The sequence below is a fragment of the Diabrotica undecimpunctata genome, chromosome 11 (assembly GCF_040954645.1).
Source record: "Diabrotica undecimpunctata isolate CICGRU chromosome 11, icDiaUnde3, whole genome shotgun sequence".
Classification (NCBI taxonomy): domain Eukaryota; kingdom Metazoa; phylum Arthropoda; class Insecta; order Coleoptera; family Chrysomelidae; genus Diabrotica; species Diabrotica undecimpunctata.
Genome location: NC_092813.1, coordinates 9,176,156 through 9,197,782, shown reverse-complemented (window position 1 = coordinate 9,197,782; position 21,627 = coordinate 9,176,156). Strand labels below are relative to the sequence as shown.

Here is a 21,627-nt window from a genome sequence, read left to right as displayed (position 1 = left end):
TAGTTTTTGGATTTACAATATATTATTGGTTTTATCTTACCTTCTTGTTATCTGCAGTCTTTTATTCTTTTTGAAAGGTTTTATAACCTTATTTCTCAGCGCCATGTGTATAATTTTTTGAAGCACATTGCTAAAACGTTGTGTATTAAAAAGCATTTAATGTTAGGGGTTGTAAATGCATTAAAAATGTTGTGAATTTTAAAAATGTGGTTTGGCGCTGTGTTAATAAGATTCTTTCGTTAAGATGCTTAGTTTTTATCTATCTCTGGTTATGCTTTGTCTTTTTTTCTGTGAAAATATTAACTAATATTATAAATGTGAGTGTAAGGTGTTTGTCGGCTTGTTTTTTTTCTCATTCCCTGTTTAACTTTTTAACCGATCATATTGATTATTTTTGCAATTTTGACAGGGACACAAATAAGCACAGATGATACATTTTATTAAAAAAAGTTGTATTTTCAAGGGATACTTCTCGGCAGAAGACGCCATCACAATCGAATCGAGGATAAAAGCTAGTATTTTATATGTAAATGAGAATGCAATCCACTCTTAACTGATCAACATTTAATATGTCATCACAGGTGTTCCGTGTGCAATGCTGCCAGGTCACCCATGTACATCTTGGAACAACAAGAGCCATTTGCTGATCGGTTTAGGTCACCGAAACCCAACCAATTATGATTGGATCAACAGAAACAACTACTCCGTGGGCTAATACCCCTACCGGCATTGAATTATACTATTGATCCAATGGTCGCAGAACAACACAACCCATCAAGTGTGAAACGCCAAACAGCTGTTTCGGTCCGCCAGACCTTATCAGTGACGCTTGGCTTCTCCATTGGAAAGTTGTCCGTTCTGCTTAAGGGGACAAGGTCCTCTGAATCTCAAATGTAAATGAGAATGTAATCCACTCTTAACTGATCAACATTTAATATGTCATCACAGGTGTTCCGTGTGCAATGCTGCCAGGTCACCCATGTACAGCTTGGAACAACAAGAGCCATTTGCTGATCGGTTTAGGCCGCCGAAACCCAATTAATTATGTTTAGATCAACAGAAACAACTACTCCGAGGGCTAATACCCCTACCGGCATTGAATTATACTATTGATCCAATTGGAAAGTTGTCCGTTCTGCTTAAGGGGACAAGGTCCTCTGCATCTCAAATGTAAATGAGAATGCAATCCATTCTTAACTGATCAACATTTAATATGTCATCACCGGTGTTCCGTGTGCAATGCTGCCAGGTCACCCATGTACAGCTTGGAACAACAAGAGCCATTTGCTGATCGGTTTAGGTCACCGAAACCCAACCAATTATGATTGGATCAACAGAAACAACTACTCCGTGGGCTAATACCCCTACCGGCATTGAATTATACTATTGATCCAATGGTCGCAGAACAACACAACCCATCAAGTGTGAAACGCCAAACAGCTGTTTCGGTCCGCCAGACCTTATCAGTGACGCTTGGCTTCTCCATTGGAAAGTTGTCCGTTCTGCTTAAGGGGACAAGGTCCTCTGAATCTCAAATGTAAATGAGAATGTAATCCACTCTTAACTGATCAACATTTAATATGTCATCACAGGTGTTCCGTGTTCAATGCTGCCAGGTCACCCATGTACAGCTTGGAACAACAAGAGCCCTTTGCTGATCGGTTTAGGTCACCGAAACCCAACCAATTATGTTTGGATCAACAAAAACCACTACTCCGAGGGGTAATACACCTACTGGCATTGAATTATACTATTGATCCAATGGTCGCAGATCAACACAACCCATCAAGTGTGAAACGCCAAACAGCAGTTTCGGTCCGCCAGACCTCATCAGTGACGCTTGGCTTCTCCATTGGAAAGTTGTCCGTTCTGCTTAAGGCGACAAGGTCCTCTGAATCTCAAATGTAAATGAGAATGCAATCCACTCTTAACTGATCACATAGGTGACCTAGCAGCATTGCACACGGAACACCTGTGATGACATATTAAATGTTGATCAGTTAAGAGTGGATTGCATTCTCATCTACATTTGAGATTCAGAGGACCTTGTACCCTTAAGCAGAACGAACAACTTTCCAATGGAGAAGCCAAGCGTCACTGATGAGGTCTGGCGGACCGAAACAGCTGTTTGGTGTTTCACACTTGATGTGTTGTTCTGCGACTATAGGATCAATAGTATAATTCAATGCCGGTAGAAGTATTAGCCCTCGGAGTAGTTGTTTCTGTTGATCCAAACATAACTAGTATTTTATAGTATAGCAAAGTAATACATTTTCGGGTAGATCAGATATGTAGGATTTAGTGCTCGCTCTTCTACCTATATTTTATTAAAGTGTCTTATGAAATTTCAATTTCTGGATCATTTTTTGTCTTTAACTGGGATATTATTACTCTCCTGCCTTCTACTATTCTTTGCTTTTCTCACCACTCCTGCTGATATCTCTATATTTGTGTTTCGTTTATTTATTCGTTCATAGTTTGTTATTAATTTTGCCTCACACATATTTGCGTCTTAATAATTTTAATAATATAGAAATCTTATTACCTGAATAAAGGAATCATGTTTTGTTCAAATAAATTTAATAAATTAAAACCATTTCTACATACCATTTTGAAGATAATCATAACAACTTGAAAACACTACAACAAATGAAATGGAATAAGCAGTTGTTCCACATCTCTAACGTAAGGATATGAAGAAAAATTGATTCTTAATATCGTGTGTATTTTTCACCAGCGCGAATTAGTGCTTGAAATCTACGTGGCATGCTGCGTATAAGCCTGTCGATATCTTGTTGAGGTACCTATATTTTCCCATTCTTCGATTAGAGTTTATTTTAGTTGTTGAAGGATTTAAGGTGGATGTGGGCGCCTCGGGACACATCTATCTAACATATCCCAAAGATGTTCAATTAGTATAAGCGAATAAATGCAATACACTCTTAACTGCTCAACACATCAAGGTGTTATAGCAGGTGTTCCGCGTGCAATGCTGCCATGTTCGCTATTGGAGTCACTGGAGTAGTTGTTGCTATTGATCCAAAAAGTTAAGCTTTGCTTGGGTTTTCGGTAACCTTAACCGACAGCAAATGACTCTTGTTTTCCACGCTGTACATGTGAACATGGCAGCATTGCACGCGGAACACCTGCTATAACACCGTGATATGTTGAGCAGTTAAGAGTGTATTGCAATTTTTCGCTTATATTTTATAGTCAGAGGACACAGTCCCCAAAGCAGAACGGACAACTTTCCAATGGTGAACCCAAACGTCACTAATGATAGTCTGGGTGGACCGAAACAGCTGTCTAGTGTTTCACACTTGGTGAGTTGTGTTGTTCTGCAACCATTTGGATCAATAGTGTAATTCAACACCGGGAGAGGCATTAGCCATCGGAGTAGTTGTTGCTATTGATCCAAAAAGTTAAGCTATGTTCAATTAGATTTAGATCGAGACTCAGGGGTGGCCAATCCATGGTTTGAATCCCGTGCTGCTGAAGGAAGTTCTTGGGTTTGATTTCCTTTTACGACCCTGTCCAATGCGTCTTTTATATCGACCGGTTTCTACATATCGATTCCAAGCATGATGGATGACGGAAGAACTGACGATAAAATTCCTTGCCACCTGTCGAATACTGGTACCATTTTCATTAGTACCAACAAAAACGATTTCTTGCTTATTTGTATATCATTCTGTCATCTCTCATTTTGAAAAACTAGTGTGAAACTTAACAATTTATGATGAAATGTAAAATTTCTAGAATAAAACAACTGAAAACTTTTGTTTTCTGTACTTCCACAAAATTTATTTAGTAATTGTCACTACAGCTGTTTCGGCAACTTGCCTTTCTTAAGTGATGGTTAATCTACTGTGCGTTCAGGTTATATAGTTTCACTGAACAGGTTGAGGAGGGGGGGAGTTGTTAGTCTCAAGTTTGTCATTCAGAATTGGTGTCTTTTAATTTTCATAGATTCTAATAAAGATAGCTTAAGGCTTTTATTTTGGACGTGAAGAATTTGAAATTGGTCGTTAAAAGAATGATTATGATCTAGAAGGTGAAGTGCATATGTGGATTCTGTTTTCCTATTATTGAAAGCCCTTTTATGTTCTGTTATACGTTTGTTGAAGGCTCTACCGGTTTGACCGATGTAAGCTTTTGGACAGTCTCCACAGGTGAGTTTATAAACCCCAGTGTGTAAGTGCATGTTTTTCGTTTGGCTCTTGTTGTTCTTAATATATTTAAATGCTGGTGTTATTCTTTTCTTTTGATCTGTCTGGCTATTTTAGTTAATATATTACCTGTATATGACGTGATCGAGCAATATATTGTATTGGGCTTTTTCTCTTGTGGTGGGAAGATTGATTTAAGGGCTTTCTTGAGTAGTTTTTGCTGTAACATTTTGTTTATTATGTGTTCGTTGTATCCAATATTTATTGCTATAAGTTTAATGATATTTAATTCTACTTCGAAGTTATTATTTGACATTGGGATTTCTGTCAATCTGTGGAACATACTATAGTAGGCTGCTAATTTATGTTGTGCAAGATGGGATGAAGTACTGTGTATGGTTGTGTCAGTATGTATAGGTTTATGAAATACAGAGAACTCGTGTTTGTTTTCAATTCTTATAATTTTTAAGTCTAGAAAATTTATTGACTGGTTTTGTTTTATTTCTCTTGTAAATTTAATATTACTATGGATTGAATTAACGTATGATAAGATTTGGCCAAATTCATGAAACATAAAATAATGCAATGTCAAAACATGTAGCATGTTATTAATTATTCATACTTTATAGTACATTCTTAACTTTTGTTAAAGGTATTTCATACCGAAATTAAGAAGTATTCATGGTTTAGCCTATTTCTCCTTCGTGGCTATGAGTAATTGCATTAAATCAGAGTTGTGCAGCTGATTTGTAAAATGGGATTATTTCGTAAACTGTTAAGTTTTAAAGTTATTAACAATTATACCTTTTTTTACAACCTTACAACCACAGTTGTAAGAAGTCAGATACCAAAAAATAAAGGAGAAAGTTATGTGCACTTTGCGTTCGGCAATAATGTGCCTGTTGTCTTAAACATCTTCACTTGCAAAAATTTTCACAGTGGGTGTTATCAAATGGTCGTATACTCTTATAAGTACTTTTGTTTGCTTTCTAAGTATTTTTCATGGACTTTGAATTTGCTAAAATATTGGAAAGTGTCATCGAAAATGCAAATCGAAGAGAAATACGAACAAGAACGAGAAAATACAGCCCATATAGCCCATAATGCGACGTAACAGCCCAAGACATGAAGTTACAATCATTGTAACATTTAATTTTAACATTTAATCCTACTATACCAGAATTTCTTTAGTAATACCAAATAATTCATTACAACAGAGCTCTTTTACTCAGGGAATAATCAGACTAGAAGTTGTTAAAAGACGATAAAACATTTTTAAATTACTGAGCTTAAAAAATGTAAAATAAAAGTATTTAGCAAATTAAATCAAATTTGAAGCTGTCATAATTTTAAAAGAAAAATATTCAATCTCGAAAAAAGCAATAACTACCTGCCTACAATTTATAGATAAAGAGTTATATACTCTAACAAGTTAAATTTTTAAACATCCTTTTCGACAACAAAATATTACAATGACTGAACAGATGAATTGACTCAGGTAGAATTCCACCGAAACCTTTAGGTATTATTGTCGACTTGAGTCATAAACCAATGGATGCTAAAGGTCCAAAGCCAATCGATGCCAAAGAAACCGCAACAGCGATTGATGCCAATTGGTACCGCAACAGAATTCGCTGTATATTGTGGCCCGTGAATATTCACGGATGCCAAATGGGAATACTTTTCGTCCAGAAGTCAATTGGTACTACAAAGAAATATATATATATATATATATATATATATATATATATATATATATATATATATATATATATATATATATATATATATATATATATATATATATATATATATATATATATATATATATATATATATATATATATATATATATATATATATATATATATATATATATAAAATACAGTTATTCTGGAATTACGGCGAAAAATCGATGACCTTCCATCCAAAGCAGGTTTTTTTATATCGTAGGGGGACTCATACGTCTAGAAACTCGTCGGCCTTCCTGACCGTTGGCGAAAAGACTGGAAGATTACGCCAGACTGGTTTTTTATAGCGGCTTCTGCCGGCTGGTATATGATCTAGAAAAGACTTGAATGAAAAGAATATTAGTAATCAATATGTTTACAGTTTTGAGTCATATGACACGTCATTTTCTATTGCAACAATACCTAAATAATGTATACAACAAAATACCAAAAAGATATGGTACTGATACTGGCAGACGCAAAGTCACAACTGGGAGAAAAAAGGATACCTGAAAGACCTAGTCAAAAAATAAAATGGAACTCTAGACGAAGAAATAAATGACAATGCCCACAGAATCTGTCAACTCATAGCAACACTAAGTATTACTTTAATATTGACAAAATTTAAGCATCCAAGAAATTCTAAGGCAACCTGGCGTCCATCCATCTAGCATTGAAAATCAAATCAACGACGTCCTAGCAACCAAAGAGTTAGTACAAAAAAACTGGAGGCTAGATCTTAGGGTCCAATGTAGTAGCAAATGCGGACACGGATCTCTCTCTGAGAACAATAAACATTAGAGCGCTCAAATGGAAAAAATATTAAGCTTAAACAAACTCTAATAAATGGAAACTAGAAGCATTAGAAGAGACTGAAGTTGGAGACAAATTTCAACAACAGATGAATTCAAATATATCCAACCTTATGAGTCAACTCACAGATATAAACGGAAGATGGCAAGAATTAAAAAGAAGAATAAATGAAACACATAAAGCAATAGGACAGAAAAAACAACAAAATGAAATAAAGGCCGGTACGATCAAGAATGCAAAACAGAGAAAACACCAAATTCCGCCAGAATTACATGCATCAAAAATCCATCAGAACAAAATAGAAAAGAAAATACAAAATACAAAAAAGCGACAAACAAAGCCAACGTAGCAAAGGAAGAGAAGAAAAATGAATGGTTAAATCGAAAGCTACAGGGTATTAAAAACACAGAAAAAATCATAAAATAAAACAATTTTACAAAAAAGTCAGACATACGCTTAGCAATAAAACAAGAAGACTAAAAAACCAAAAAGGAGAGACCCTATTTGAAGATAAAAAGATCAGGATAATATGAGGAGACTATTATGAAAAAATGCTATTCACTACGAAACAAACTCACTGCGATGAAGATGTAAGACAAATAGTGCAAGATAATGAAGAAACAAAAATTACCACAGAAGAAAATACTAAATATCAGAACAGGTTCAAACTGGGGAGATCGACAATTAATTTCCGTTAAGTATAAGAACAAAAATAAACCTATATAAGATCTTAATAAGACCTATTGTTACACATAGGAAGGAAACAACGACGACTAACGAGAAAGAGGAAGATAGCCCACTTAAATTTGAAAGAAAAATAATGAGAACGATACTGAGCCCAAATGTAACAAGAGAGGGAGAAACAAGAATAACAACAAATACCAAAATTAAAGAAGAATTAAAGGGAGAAAATCTAATCAGATACATAAAATCTCTTCGCTTAGAATAGATAGGACATATACAGAGACGCCCACACTCCGATATGCTGAGAAGGATAACTAAATGGATACCAGTATGGCCCAGTGTAGAGAATGGTCTAGAAGAAGATGGATGCACTATGTAGAAGATGATATAAGAACAAAGAATGTTAAAGACTGTAGAGTTCTGTACAAGAACAGGAAGAAATGAAAAAGAGTCACGACAGCAGCAAAGACACACAGAAAGCTATAAATAACATATAGGAATAATCTGTCTCATTTAAACATGGGATTTTGAACGCCATGGCATTAGCTGTAATCCCTAGAGATTGTAAAGCTTAATAAAATAATGAATGAATGAATGAAAATTAACACCAGAATAACTCAAGCCAGAAAAGCTCAAGGATACCTTATTGGAATTTTCTGGAATAAAAATATAACTAAGAAGAGAACGTTTGAGATCTATGAGACTCTGGCAAGAAGTCTAAGGCTAAGGATTTCGAAGGGAAAGATGATAAGAAATGAAGATATCAGGAAACATATTGCATTGGAAGGTGTGGTAATGGATAACATACAACAAAATTACCTCGATTGATACGGAAATTCCAGTAAAAATTGAGATATGAGTCTTCCCACCATCAGAGAGTTCCTGCTATTTGGTGGACGCGGCCTTTATTTTTCTAGGCATACCCACTAAAAGCGCGGCATCGTAGATCCTATTTTATGGAATGGTGCATGCTAGAGGACTTGCTGAGATGAAATCACCCATCGTGAGGGGCGACGTGAAGCGCCTTTCTGAATTTATGTTCTTGCTAAAGATTGTTACCTCTTCTAAGCGTATCTAAACTCTGTAAATTGTATTATTAATCATTGACTCTGCGTTTTTCTAACTGCTTTTTGCAAGTTGCAGAAACTAAACATAATCAAATATACGAGTTTTTACAGCTAACAGAAAACAACCCAAAAATGGTTCCATTTCTATCCATTCCACAATTGTCTTTGTCAAAGAAAAATTAAAGAGTTTTGTTGGAAAACCAACTAATTCTTTACTACTTAAATTTAATCTAACGCCGCCTCTGTAGTGTAAATATCAAATCTATTAGTAAAAGAAGACCAGACGATAGTCAGCATTTTTTGACACCTCTTCTGCCCGCACACCTCTCGTCCCTTTGCCCCCTCTAGTAATAAAAAGTCAGTCTAATTAAGTTTGTCAATCACACAAGTCGCAAAAGTTTCTCTCTCTCTCTCTCACACCCCGTGCCACACAAGGGCAAATAAGTTAAGTTTTAGTTTAGTGATAAGTGTTTAAGTTGTTTAGCGTAAACTAAAGATTTGTGGAAGCAAATAAACGGCTAAGAAAAGTGTTGCGTATAATTTTCACCCCCACAAGAGGTATAAAACGAATCAGCTACCTATTCCAACAAAATCCTGTAACAACACTAGACAGGTCGCCACGAGGGTTTTGGTGCGCTACGGGCACGGTGGAAATAACCCCATCGTTTCCCTTTATGGTCCTTCGAGCCGGATCTCTTGTGGAAAGTGAATTTAAGAAAAAAGGAAAAATTAAAATTCAAGCCTAAAAGCCGGTGACGCCACATCACGAGTTTCTCTCTCCCTCTCTCTCTACGCAGCACATGGTACATGGTCGGTATACATTTCAAGTTTCGTATACACTCTGATTGTCGAATCACCGAGCAATCAACAAGGTATCTACACTCTATTGCTCTCATACACACAAGGTAAGCGGATCTCTCTCTCTTACGCTTCACTCTCGACGATACGAACACAGCCACGGAGTCCACAACAGGTGTGAACTTGTTGACAGTTGTGTTGTGTTTTGGTTTGTTTTGTTTTGTTTATTAAAGGTTAGACTCTAGAAATTTTTAATTTTACATATTAGTAAATTAAACTCATAAAAGGATTTAAAAACTGATTCAAAATAGTAATTTATATGTTATATAATTTGTTATAGTTGTGATCTGTGTGTATATATGGGTTTATATATTATATAAATATATAAATTTGTATCTTGTACTCTATATCTATAAGAATTATATCAGTCTCTTTTAAAAATGGCTTTGGACACATTAAAAACTGAAAGAAAAGTATTAAAAGCAGGTATTACTAGAATTTTCAATTGGTTTAACATTAACCAAGACTCAGAACTTGATATTTTGCACTTTGAAAATAGGGAAAGGCAACTGAGATCCTATTTTCAACAGTATGAAGTAATTCAACATCAGATCGAATGCTCTGAAGATGCTGATATTGAATCTTCAGATAGGGATGATGTAGAATGTAAATATTTTAATGCTCTGGCAGGGATTCAAAGAAAAATTAAAGATATTAATGAAATTGCAAGTAATGTAGATTCTCTCAATATTTCAAAAGGTCATGGCGCTAGACATTCAATAAGACTGCCAGAGATAACAATGAAAGTTTTCACAGGTGAATTTTCAGATTGGAACTCTTTTATTCAACTGTTTAGTACTCTAGTAATTGAAAACCCTGATTTAAATGATTTACAAAGGCTAATATATTTAAAAACTCATGTCAGTGGTGAACCTCTGGAATTAATTAAAAGTTTGGAAGTTATTGACACTAACTTCCATATTGCTCTAAACACTTTAAAAGAACGGTATGATAATAAAGCACGTATTGTTAGTAGTTTAATTAAAAAGTTATTGAAAATTCCATCTCTAGTTAAATGCTCACCACAATCACTTAGAAACTTTTTGACTAATATAAAGCAAACTATGCAGTCTCTCAGTAATATGCAGATTCCAGTTCAGCATTGGGATCTTATTTTAATTGAATTAATTTTAGAAAAGGTAGATTTTAACTCTCATAAGGCATTTGAGTATGAACTTGGTTCCAAGGAAATACCTACATTAGCACAGCTCTTTACATTTTTAGAAAAAAAATGTGAAATCCTTGAGAAACTGCATAGCTCTAATACTCAGACTCAAAAATCTAATTCTAGTAGTCATGCACGTGTGACACATCTCTCTAATATTGAAAATAAAACAAATAATTTAAGATGCTTGTTTTGTTCTCAAAATCATAAAATTTATAATTGTAATGGTTTTAAAAGCTCATCTCTCCAGGAAAAACTGAAGTTTGTAAACACAAGGCGATTGTGTAGAAATTGTTTGGGAACAAGGCACTTTACTGCAAATTGTGGTTCGCAGTCAACTTGTTCTATCTGTCATGGAAGACATCACTCACTCCTTCATAAAGACAATCATGTACAGTACTCAACTGCTACACAAAGATCTCTTCCTCCAGAAGCTCACATTATCAGAAATGATAACAACTCTCTTAACGGAAACAACTCTCAACATTCTCGGTCTAATAATAGCACTAATAAAGACATTACTAGGCCCAATAATCTACATGTCTTTCAACATAATACACCCTTTAATCAACCAGATACCTCATCTCATGATACTCAACACGCTCAATCAGGTATTCAAGCTCACTCTCATTCTCACAGCTTTGATTCACAAGATGTAACTCAGTCATTCTCTGCACTCTCGCTCACAAATGAAGTAATATTGGCTACAGCTCTTGTTACACTAGTGGACAAAGATAAAAATTTAGTACATGCTCGTGCTCTTCTTGATAATGGCAGCCAGACAAGTTTTATAACCCAAGAATTGGTAAATAGGCTAGGTCTTCCTTCTTATAATAGATTACTTAAAATTTCTACCTTATCTCAATCTTGTTCCACCTCAAACAAGATGATAGACCTCATTATCTATCCCTTTAGAACAACACACAATGGATTTAATGTATCTTGTGCTGTACTGCCAACTATAACATGTAAATTGCCACAGGTAAAGATAAGTAGGTCTCACTTAAGTATACCTCATGATATAAACCTTGCAGATCATTCATTCTCAGTACCTGGTAAAATTGATATGTTGTTGGGCAATGACATATATTGTGATCTGTTAACAGATGGAATAATAAAACTTGGAAATGGCCCTATACTGCAAAATACACATCTTGGATATATTTTCCAAGGAAGACTACCTTCACAGTCAATTCCCAACTATCCCTTACACATCTCAGATAATAACAAAAGTTCTTGTTTTTCAACTCAGGTCTCTCTTTGTATCAATTCTGTGAATAACACTGAACCTCTAGATGCACTCATTCAAAGATTTTGGGAGGTTGAAGAACTCCCTGAAAGTCCCATGCTCAGTCAGGATGATGAACTTGCTGAACATATCTTTAAAACCACTACAAAGTTATTACCCGAAGGTAGGTTTCAAGTGGATCTGCCACTACGCTCTTCAGCAGAGCCTAAAAGACTAGGCAACTCCTTTTATTCTGCAAAACAGAGGTTCTACAATCTAGAAAGGAAACTTGTGAAGGATAACACAGTTTATACCCAGTATAAGGACTTCATACAAGAATATCTCTCTCTTGGTCATGCAAAGGTGGTACCCCTCACACTCACAAACCCAATGTCAGATAATAAATACTTTATCCCACACCATTGTATTATTCGTGAGGAAAAGCTCACAAATAAATTACGTGTTGTGTTTGATTGTTCCATGAAAACAAGCTCCGGTGTCTCACTCAATGATATTATGTTGAAGGGGTATAAAACTCAACCAGAACTAATTGATACTCTCATAAATTTTAGAACATTTTTATATGTTTTTACCTCTGATCTCAGGCACATGTACAGGCAAATTCTCATAAACCCCACTCAAAGATATCTCCTAAATATTCTCTGGCGAAACTCCCCTCAAGATGAGTTGCAATGCATCCAGTTGAATACTGTAACATATGGTACTAACTGTGGCAACTTTCTTAGCTGTAGATGTCTAGTAGAGTTAGCTCGCACTCATCAAGAATCGTATCCTCTTGCAAGTGATGCTATCCTCAATGCATGCTATGTGGATGACATGTTGTATGGTGCTGATGACCCAACAAATCTCTTAAAGGCTTATTTTGAAATCACAGAATTATTGAACAAGGTAGGAATATCAGTACACAAATGGTGTTCTAACTCTCAAACATTTTTGGAAAATGTCTCCTCTCGTTCTCATGATTCAAATTATGTTATAGCTCCAGAAAATGGTAATAGCAAGGTATTAGGACTCTACTGGAATGCCAATTCAGATGTATTCTTAATTTCTGTACCCCGGTTCTCACAAGAATCACTCATTAAAACCACCTATACTAAAAGAGAAGTTCTTTCGCTGATAGCTCAAATTTTTGACCCTGAAGGTCTCATTGCTCCGGTAGTAATTATTGCAAAATTAATAATGAGAAAAATTTGGCTTGCAAAAATTGATTGGGATGACCATCTTAGCTCTGAAATTTTGAAAGAATGGCTCAAATTCATTCAAGGTCTATCATGCTTGCAGTCACTCAAAATTCCTAGATGTTTTTTCAAAAATAAAAATATTAGAAAAATTGAAATTCATGGCTTCTCAGATTCTAGCATACATGCATATGCTGCATGTGTATACATTCGTGTTATTTATGACTCCAACACTTTCTCTTGTGCTCTTATCGCCTCTAAAAGCAGGGTGGCTCCACTCAAAATTGTCAGCCTTCCCAGACTCGAACTCATGGGTGCTGTTATATGCTCAAAACTCACCCAACGAATTGTTAGTACCCTCAAAATCAGAATCCCACAGATTGATTCTATAAATTTGTGGAGTGACTCAGAGATTGTTCTCGCTTGGTTAAAATCACCTCCTTTACGGTGGACTCCCTTTGTTGCCAATAGAGTTGCAACAATACAACAAAACTCAGAATTTATCTGGAGGTATGTTAAATCCAAGGAAAATCCTGCAGATATTCTGTCTCGAGGTATATCACCATTAGAACTTCCGAACAGTGCACTCTGGTTTAATGGTCCACATTTTCTATCCCAAATTGATTTAGATCTTACCCTCTTCAACTCAAAAAACAAAATTAATCACGTTCCAGAGGAAAGAAAATCTCAGATTGTACATCATGCTCAAGTCTCTTCCTCGTTCCTAGATGAACTCATTCGACCATTCTCTTCATTTACAAATCTACAAAGAGTGATCGCTTATTGCTTAAGATTTGCTCATAATACCAGGAAACCATCAGAAAAATTCTCAAACAATCTTTCTGTAAGTGAACTCAAATCAGCTGAACTCAAAATTGTCAAACTCATACAAGATGACTCGTTTTCACAAGAAATTTCCCTTCTCAAAACTAAAAGGCCAATTACAAATAAATCCCTTTTGTCCATGAACCCTTTTCTGGATGAACATGAAATGTTGAGAGTTGGTGGAAGGTTAAAATATGCCTCTGTACCATTTGACCAAAAGTATCCTCTTCTCTTGCCTTCTAAGAATCAACTAGTGAAACTCATGCTAAGAAGGGAGCATATCAGATTGTGTCATGCTGGTCCGCAATGTACAATCTCCAACTTCAGACTAAAATATTGGCCTCTTGATGCTCTGCGGGAGATCAAAAGAATTATTAACAGTTGTAAAATATGCTTTCGTTTTAAGGCTCAAACAGCATCTCAACTGATGGCAGACTTGCCAAGAAAACGTCTAGTGTGTTCGCAAGCATTTACAAATGTTGGAACAGACCTAGGTGGACCATACAATCTCAAAACTTCAAAACTTCGTAAGGCTCCTATAACCAAATGTTATATTGTTGTATTTATCTGTATGGTCACTCGAGCATGCCATCTGGAACTTGTCTCCAATCTCACCACAGAATCATTTCTGCTCACCCTCAAGCGTTTTATCAGTAGACGTGGCAATCCCTCTGTCATATTTTCTGATAATGCAACCAACTTTCTTGGCTCCAAAAATCAGTTGAAAGAATTTGCACAATTCTTGCGGAACCAAGATACTCAAAATTCAATAAAGAATTTTCTCACTTCTTCTGAGATTACATGGAAATTTATACCTCCTCACTCTCCACATCATGGTGGGATATGGGAAAGTGCAATAAAAAGTGCAAAGTACCATCTCCACAGGCTCATTGGCAATCTAACACTCACTTTTGAAGAATTCTCCACTGTATTAGCCCAGATAGAGGCTGTTCTCAATTCTCGCCCCCTCTGTGCCATGTCCAATCAGCCTGGTGATCTCTCTGTACTCACCCCTGGTCACTTTCTAATAGGCAAACCACTCACCTCTTTCCCGGAGTCCGATGTAAGTGAAATTTTCTCCTCTAGACTAAATCTCTGGGAAAATTGCAAAAAAATCCAACAACTTTTCTGGAAAAGATGGAGCACAGATTACTTGAATAGGTTGCAAAACCGTCCCAAATGGCTCACGTCAAATAAAGATATTAAGGTAAATGATCTTGTCTTGTTGAAGGAAGATAATACACCTCCCTTATATTGGCCACTTGCCAGAGTGATTGAGGTCTTCCATGGCAATAATGGCAAGGTTCGTGTTGTTAATATCAGAACGAAGGATGGAACTTTCACACGTCCTATCACAAAATTGTGTCCATTGCCAGAAGAGTATTCTGTGTAAATATTAGGTAAATGTTACAGTGTATTGTAAAATGTGTTGATTAGTTACTAAGTATAATATTTTTAGGAAATCAGTAAAATTACTCATGTTTTCTATGTTTAGTTGATAGTTTATTGTTAAGTATGCTCTAGAATTAGTAATAGAGTAGAATTCATCTTCTTTTAATCTAGTAACTTTGCTCTTGTTGTTTTCTCTTGTTGTTTTCTCTTGTTATGTCGTTAATTATTTTATTATTTGAAGCAATGCTTCAAGGCCCGGGAGTATGTTGGAAAACCAACTAATTCTTTACTACTTAAATTTAATCTAACGCCGCCTCTGTAGTGTAAATATCAAATCTATTAGTAAAAGAAGACCAGACGATAGTCAGCATTTTTTGACACCTCTTCTGCCCGCACACCTCTCGTCCCTTTGCCCCCTCTAGTAATAAAAAGTCAGTCTAATTAAGTTTGTCAATCACACAAGTCGCAAAAGTTTCTCTCTCTCTCTCTCACACCCCGTGCCACACAAGGGCAAATAAGTTAAGTTTTAGTTTAGTGATAAGTGTTTAAGTTGTTTAGCGTAAACTAAAGATTTGTGGAAGCAAATAAACGGCTAAGAAAAGTGTTGCGTATAATTTTCACCCCCACAAGAGGTATAAAACGAATCAGCTACCTATTCCAACAAAATCCTGTAACAACACTAGACAGGTCGCCACGAGGGTTTTGGTGCGCTACGGGCACGGTGGAAATAACCCCATCGTTTCCCTTTAGAGTTTTATTTATCTTTTCTGCAGATAGTCCACAGACGAATAAATAAATGCTGTATAACTAATTCCAAGATTTGATTGGTTGAGGAAATTGGTTGACGAAATCGTAGCTAAAATTTGTAAAAATAACAAGTTTACTTTAAAATTACTGTTAGTCATCCGTTATTAATGGGTTGGCGACACTATATCTGACATTAGGGCTTTCCACAATTTAACAATTAATGCTTTGATTATATAATGTTAGTATAAATAATTTTTTGCATTATGACATCTGTTTTAAAAATTTAAATTGTAGATTTCTAAGAACGTGTCTCGACACAGTCGTCCTGAGGAAAGGAGTAAAAACCAACAGCTTTTTGTTTTCTGCAAAGACTAAAAAACTAAACTGAATATCTAAAATAAAGTGACGGTGAATATTTCCTGGTAATATCTGAAAAACGACATCTACAAGTGTTATTCCTCTTTGGAATTAGTTTGTAAATTTTATGGTTTATTGAAGGGAGTGTTTAATCTCCCTTCGTGTAAATAAGAAGTATGATTCAGAATTTCTAGTCTTCTTCCATTTTCGTATTTAACTTTTCTCTATTTTCCTTCGTTGTGGACTTGGCAACAGTGTGTGTGTGTGTGTAGAAATACGTAAACATTATTTCGCTTCAACAAAAAGTCGAAAAATAGTTATAATTAAAAAATTTATATATATATATATATATATATATATATATATATATATATATATATATATATATATATAGAAAGCAGTATCGAGATAGGAAGAAGTGCAGTGAATATAAAATCGTGAGTAAAACTATAAGCAAACATATAAAAATAATGTAAACTACTAAAAAGTAAGTGGGCATCTCAAATTGACAACTGACAGTAAAGGAACAATAAAATCAGAAAACCTAGCCAGATAAACGGTGACGTTGCCGAATTGTAAGAGAAATCCGCGAGAGTGAGTGTGGTAAGGTTAGTTAAGTACTACGCTATAAGACTGAATAAGAGCAAAGTCTTCCGAACCGTTAGACTTCTTTGAAATGAACGATATTTTGTCGTTGTCGTATACGGCAACGATATATCCACGGTACGACACAGTACTGCACGACAGCGACAAAATACCGTCCGTCTGAAAGAAGCGTTAATGTGAGAAAGCTCTTAACGGTATCTGAGAGGTTTGTATCTTTGAGTAAAAATATAGGAAACTATGAAAAAAATAAGTAAAAAATTAGATCGTATGGAGAAGAGAGATGTTTGAATAAAACCAAAAAAAAAGATAAAATGCAAAATTAGATCCAGCTAATGAAAGTGGAAAGCAGAATTAGAAGCCTAAAATGTAGCATTAATATCAGAAAATAAAGCTTACGAGAAAGAACAGTTAAAACAAAGAAAATCTAGAAAGAGAATTAAGAAAAAAACAAATAAATACATATAGGATGCAATAAAAAAAGCATGAATGCTGAAACATAAAAAATATTTCATTTAAAACCCATGTTTCACTAAATGAAAATACCGACATAATAGATGTAAAACACGTTGGTAATCAAAATGATAATAACACGAGACCTATAGACTGAAACTTAAAAGTGGTGCCAAAGTAACAGAAATAATAAGGCAATCGAAAAAAACTAAAAGGAAAATTAAGCTTAGTGAATGTTACTTTCAAAAGTACAGGGAGATAAAAGCCCACATAAGAATACTTAAAGAGAATTTAAAAGAAGCAAGAGAAAAGGGTCAGAAAAAATTGTTAAATTTTAATAAGCTTAACGTAGACGATAAAACAAATACTGTAGATAGCTTGAATTATAGGAGAATGGAGACACAAAGTGAAACTGTGAATACTAAAAGACCTCAAGAAAAACCTAGGAGAGTAACATATACTAACAGATTACCAGGAGGCAATGAATATAAATCAGAAATCTTGGCGAAAACAACCAGGACCACAAAAAACCGGTGTAAAGACTGATATTATAGGTAAAAGTGAAACATAGAAAAGATAGCAAGAGAAATGCAAACCATATTCTAGAAAAAACAATGAACAGGTACCACAGAGCTCCATATTGGGTACCAAATTATTTACAATTTAAAAAGAACCAGTTACAAAGAAACTAAAAGCATTATATGACATGCAGGAAAGTAAACTGAGAACAGAAGGCAAAATAGAAATCAATGACTGAATATTCTGTTACTGATCTAAGAAAAAATAACGAGGTAAATACAACAGTGAAAGAAAAGTAAGATAAAGAAACAGTATTGAACAAGATCTATCTAACGAGCATGATCATTTTAACAAACACAAGAATGGATAAAAAATTAGTAAGATCTAGAAAGAAAAAGCATAAGTTATATATTAACTAAAAATGACAAAAAACGAACTACAGTTACCACAGTCAGGTTGCTAATCTCACCTGTAAACCATCCTTTATCCGGGCTTGGGACCTGCAGTGTCGGCAAAAGATTTATATATATACATATATATATATATATATATATATATATATATATATATATATATATATATATATATATATATATATAAATATATTTGAGTTTTCCAAAACTATATTTTTAAAAAATATTTATTTAACACAAAATACTAACAATAGGTTTAACTACGATAAAAGCAGAATCTAGACTAACTAACAATATGATTTTTTATACAGAAAGAAATATAATATTAAAAGTATAACATTCGGAACGTATGTTGTCTTAATCAGCGTTCTTCAGTTCACTGGACTTGGGTCATTACCTCATTAAAGCTTAGTTCGTAATTTATGGGTCGATAACTCCTCCTCTCCTAGAACGAAGCCTGTTGTGGAAGTTCGATTGTTGGCCCTTCTTCTTCCTTCTTTGTAGAATTGTTTTTCTTTGTTTTCGCTATTTTCTTTTTAAATAGAACAATTATTGTTATAATTATTCCAATGTACAATAGTGTTGTCCAAATACTTGGAACGTGATACACAGGCGTAATTTGTAATATGGGTCTTAATTCATGATTTGGAATATCTTTAAGTTTTAATGAATTTAACGTTATTTCCATTGGTGCTATTTTAAGAATGTCGAGATTTAATTGTGGTACGTTTATCATCATTGGTTGTCCTGATGTGACATCTTGAAAGGTTAACTCTTTATTCTGGAATATAATTTTACATGGTGTGTTCTCTATGAGATAAATTCCGTTTAGGATTTTTATTTGCGTCTCTTCTACACATTTAATGAGTATTTTTTCTTCTTTAGGAAAGACAGCTAAATATTGGTTAATTTCTGGGATAATTTCGATATGGTTTAATGGAATTTTCGCTTTTAAGTATTGGCAGTGTGTGGAGATGCCATGAAATAGAATTTCATCTTCACATGAGTGCTCGTGGTTGATTTGGAGATAACCAGGACATTGAAAGATCTTACCATAAGTACAAATGTCATTTAGAGGAATTGTTATTTTTTCGTTTTTTAATAAATATCTTGAGTTTGGTAACATGATAACAAATTCTGACTTACTTTTAATTGGGATTGGTAATAATTTATAAAGGTAGAAATTAGATTCATAATTAATAGGAATTGAAAGAAAATATTGTATTTGGTTCTTTTCTATTTTACATGTTATTTGTAAAATAGCTTCGAAATCTAAAATGTTTTCATATTTTACTTCAAAGGGTAGTTGTGTTTTATAATGTGATGAAATTTTTTGGAGTTCATTATATAATTCACTGGACTTAATAATGCTAGGATGTAATGTTTTTAGTTTACAAAATGTAATAGAATTTTGGACATTTTCCATTGTATTGAGTATTAGGTTGTATGTTATTATAATTTCGTTAAACATGTCTTTTAAATAGTTGACGTTTTCAAGATTTGTTTGGAAGTCTACTATATTTTTTATTGCCAAAATTTTTGATTTTAAATTAATTTCATTTTCTTGTATGTTTTGAATTGTTTCATTAAAATTATTGATAATTTCGTGACTTAGCGAATACTGGTTATTGATTTGGCTTTGCAAGTTTGCTTCATTCGTCTTTAAGTGTTCTAGTATTGAGTTAATTTTTTCGCCATCTTCGGCATCTAAATTTCCTGTTACAGCTTTAATAATTGAACCGAACCCATTGATTATACCTCTTTTATTTCTTTGCAATTTTGTATGTATGTTTAGATTTTCAAATTGTTCCTCAATGTTATTTTTGACGTACTGTGCTAGATTAACATAATTTTTTGTTTCGTTATTAAAAAATTTACAATTAGAAAGATTATTTTTCAAGTGATCATATTGTATATTTAAGCTATCATATTCTTCTAAAAGCGGATTTAAATTGTAATAATGGACAAATGTGTGGCTAGATTTTTGAAGTTTTGCAGGTCCCAATTTGATTGGTAGTATGCCTAGATTATGGGTAACATCTTTTATTTGGATTGCTGCGCATCCGATTGCGAGGAACCTGAAAATTTGTAAGGTTTTCTTTTAGGTCGTTTGACGTTAGAAAAGTGGATATTTTCGGCAGTATTTTTATGTCGAGTAACTATTTTCGCGGTTTTCCTTTTTTTATTAATTTTGCTTATTTCTTCAGCATTGTATTTATTTTTTGTTTTACCTTGGAATTGTCTGTTACGCACAAATATTTTAGTGGGGATTATTTCAGGCAATTCTTCTCGTTTTTCGTTAGCTTTTGAGATTACTTTTTCTTTTACGTTTTGTAAAGATTTATTGATATTAGAATAAAGTATTTTCATCTTTTCTTTATGGTTTGAAATATAATTATTTAAAACTTGTTGCTCGATATTGATATCAAAAGGAGAATTATTATCTATATGTCCCGTAATCAGCTCGTATGGTTTCATTTTTGTTACTGAATGGATGCTATTATTATAGGCTAGTAAGGCATAATTTATTTTATGTTCAATATGGTCATTTTTATATTCTTTTTGATTATTTAGTAGTCTAGCGTGTTCAATGATCGTAGAATGAAATCTCTCGGCAATTCCATTAGACTCTGGATGTTGAGAGCTTATAAAATGTACTTTTACCTTGTGTAACTCTAACAGTTCTTTGACAACTGAATTTTTTAATTCGGTTCCATTATCAGATATTATTTGTTCTGGTATGCAGTGATGAGTAAAATATCGGATTAATGCATTCGCTACTTCAATGCCTTGAGCTGAATTTATTTTGTATAGTTGACCATATTTAGAAAAAGAATCTATTATAGTTAAAAATTTTGTATTTTCCAACGTAATCGAATCTAGGTGTACAATTTGGAAGGGTTTAGTTGCAGTAGGTGTTATATTGAACATGGGTTTGACAGGTTTCCTGTCGTACTTTGTTAATTGGCAAATTTCACAATCATTTATGAAGGTTTGGATAGATGCTCTTTGATTCGGCCAATAATATAAGGCCTTTATTCTACTTTCTGTTTCATCTAACCCTCTGTGGTTTTGTTTTCCTTCGTGATAATTTTTTATTATTTCTTCAATTTCATTTGGTGGAATATCAATTAGCTTCTTGGTGCATTTAATAAGAGATAATTGCGAAGATTTGAAATATTTTTGTATGACGTTACTAAATATTTCATATATAGGATCTTCGAAGTACAAATGATATTTAACTTTAGGTGCTATATATTCTTTTACAAATTTAACTATGTCGCGTTCAGTGTCATTTTTTGAGAATTGTACAAGAATTCTTTGTTTTTTATCATAAAGTTTTATAATAGATGGTGCTGCTGGTTCGTAATTAACTTGAGAAATGATAATTTGATTCATTCCAGT

At 34.0% G+C, this 21,627-nt stretch overlaps 1 protein-coding gene across 1 annotated transcript; it reads left to right on the top strand.

Moving 5' to 3' along the window:
* The first annotated feature begins 9,701 nt into the window (after positions 1-9,701).
* LOC140452646 (uncharacterized) lies at positions 9,702-15,131 on the top strand. The gene has a single exon (XM_072546965.1). The coding sequence runs from the start codon at positions 9,702-9,704 to the stop codon at positions 15,129-15,131; it is 5,430 nt and encodes a 1,809-aa protein (XP_072403066.1).
* Positions 15,132-21,627: the final 6,496 nt, after the last annotated feature.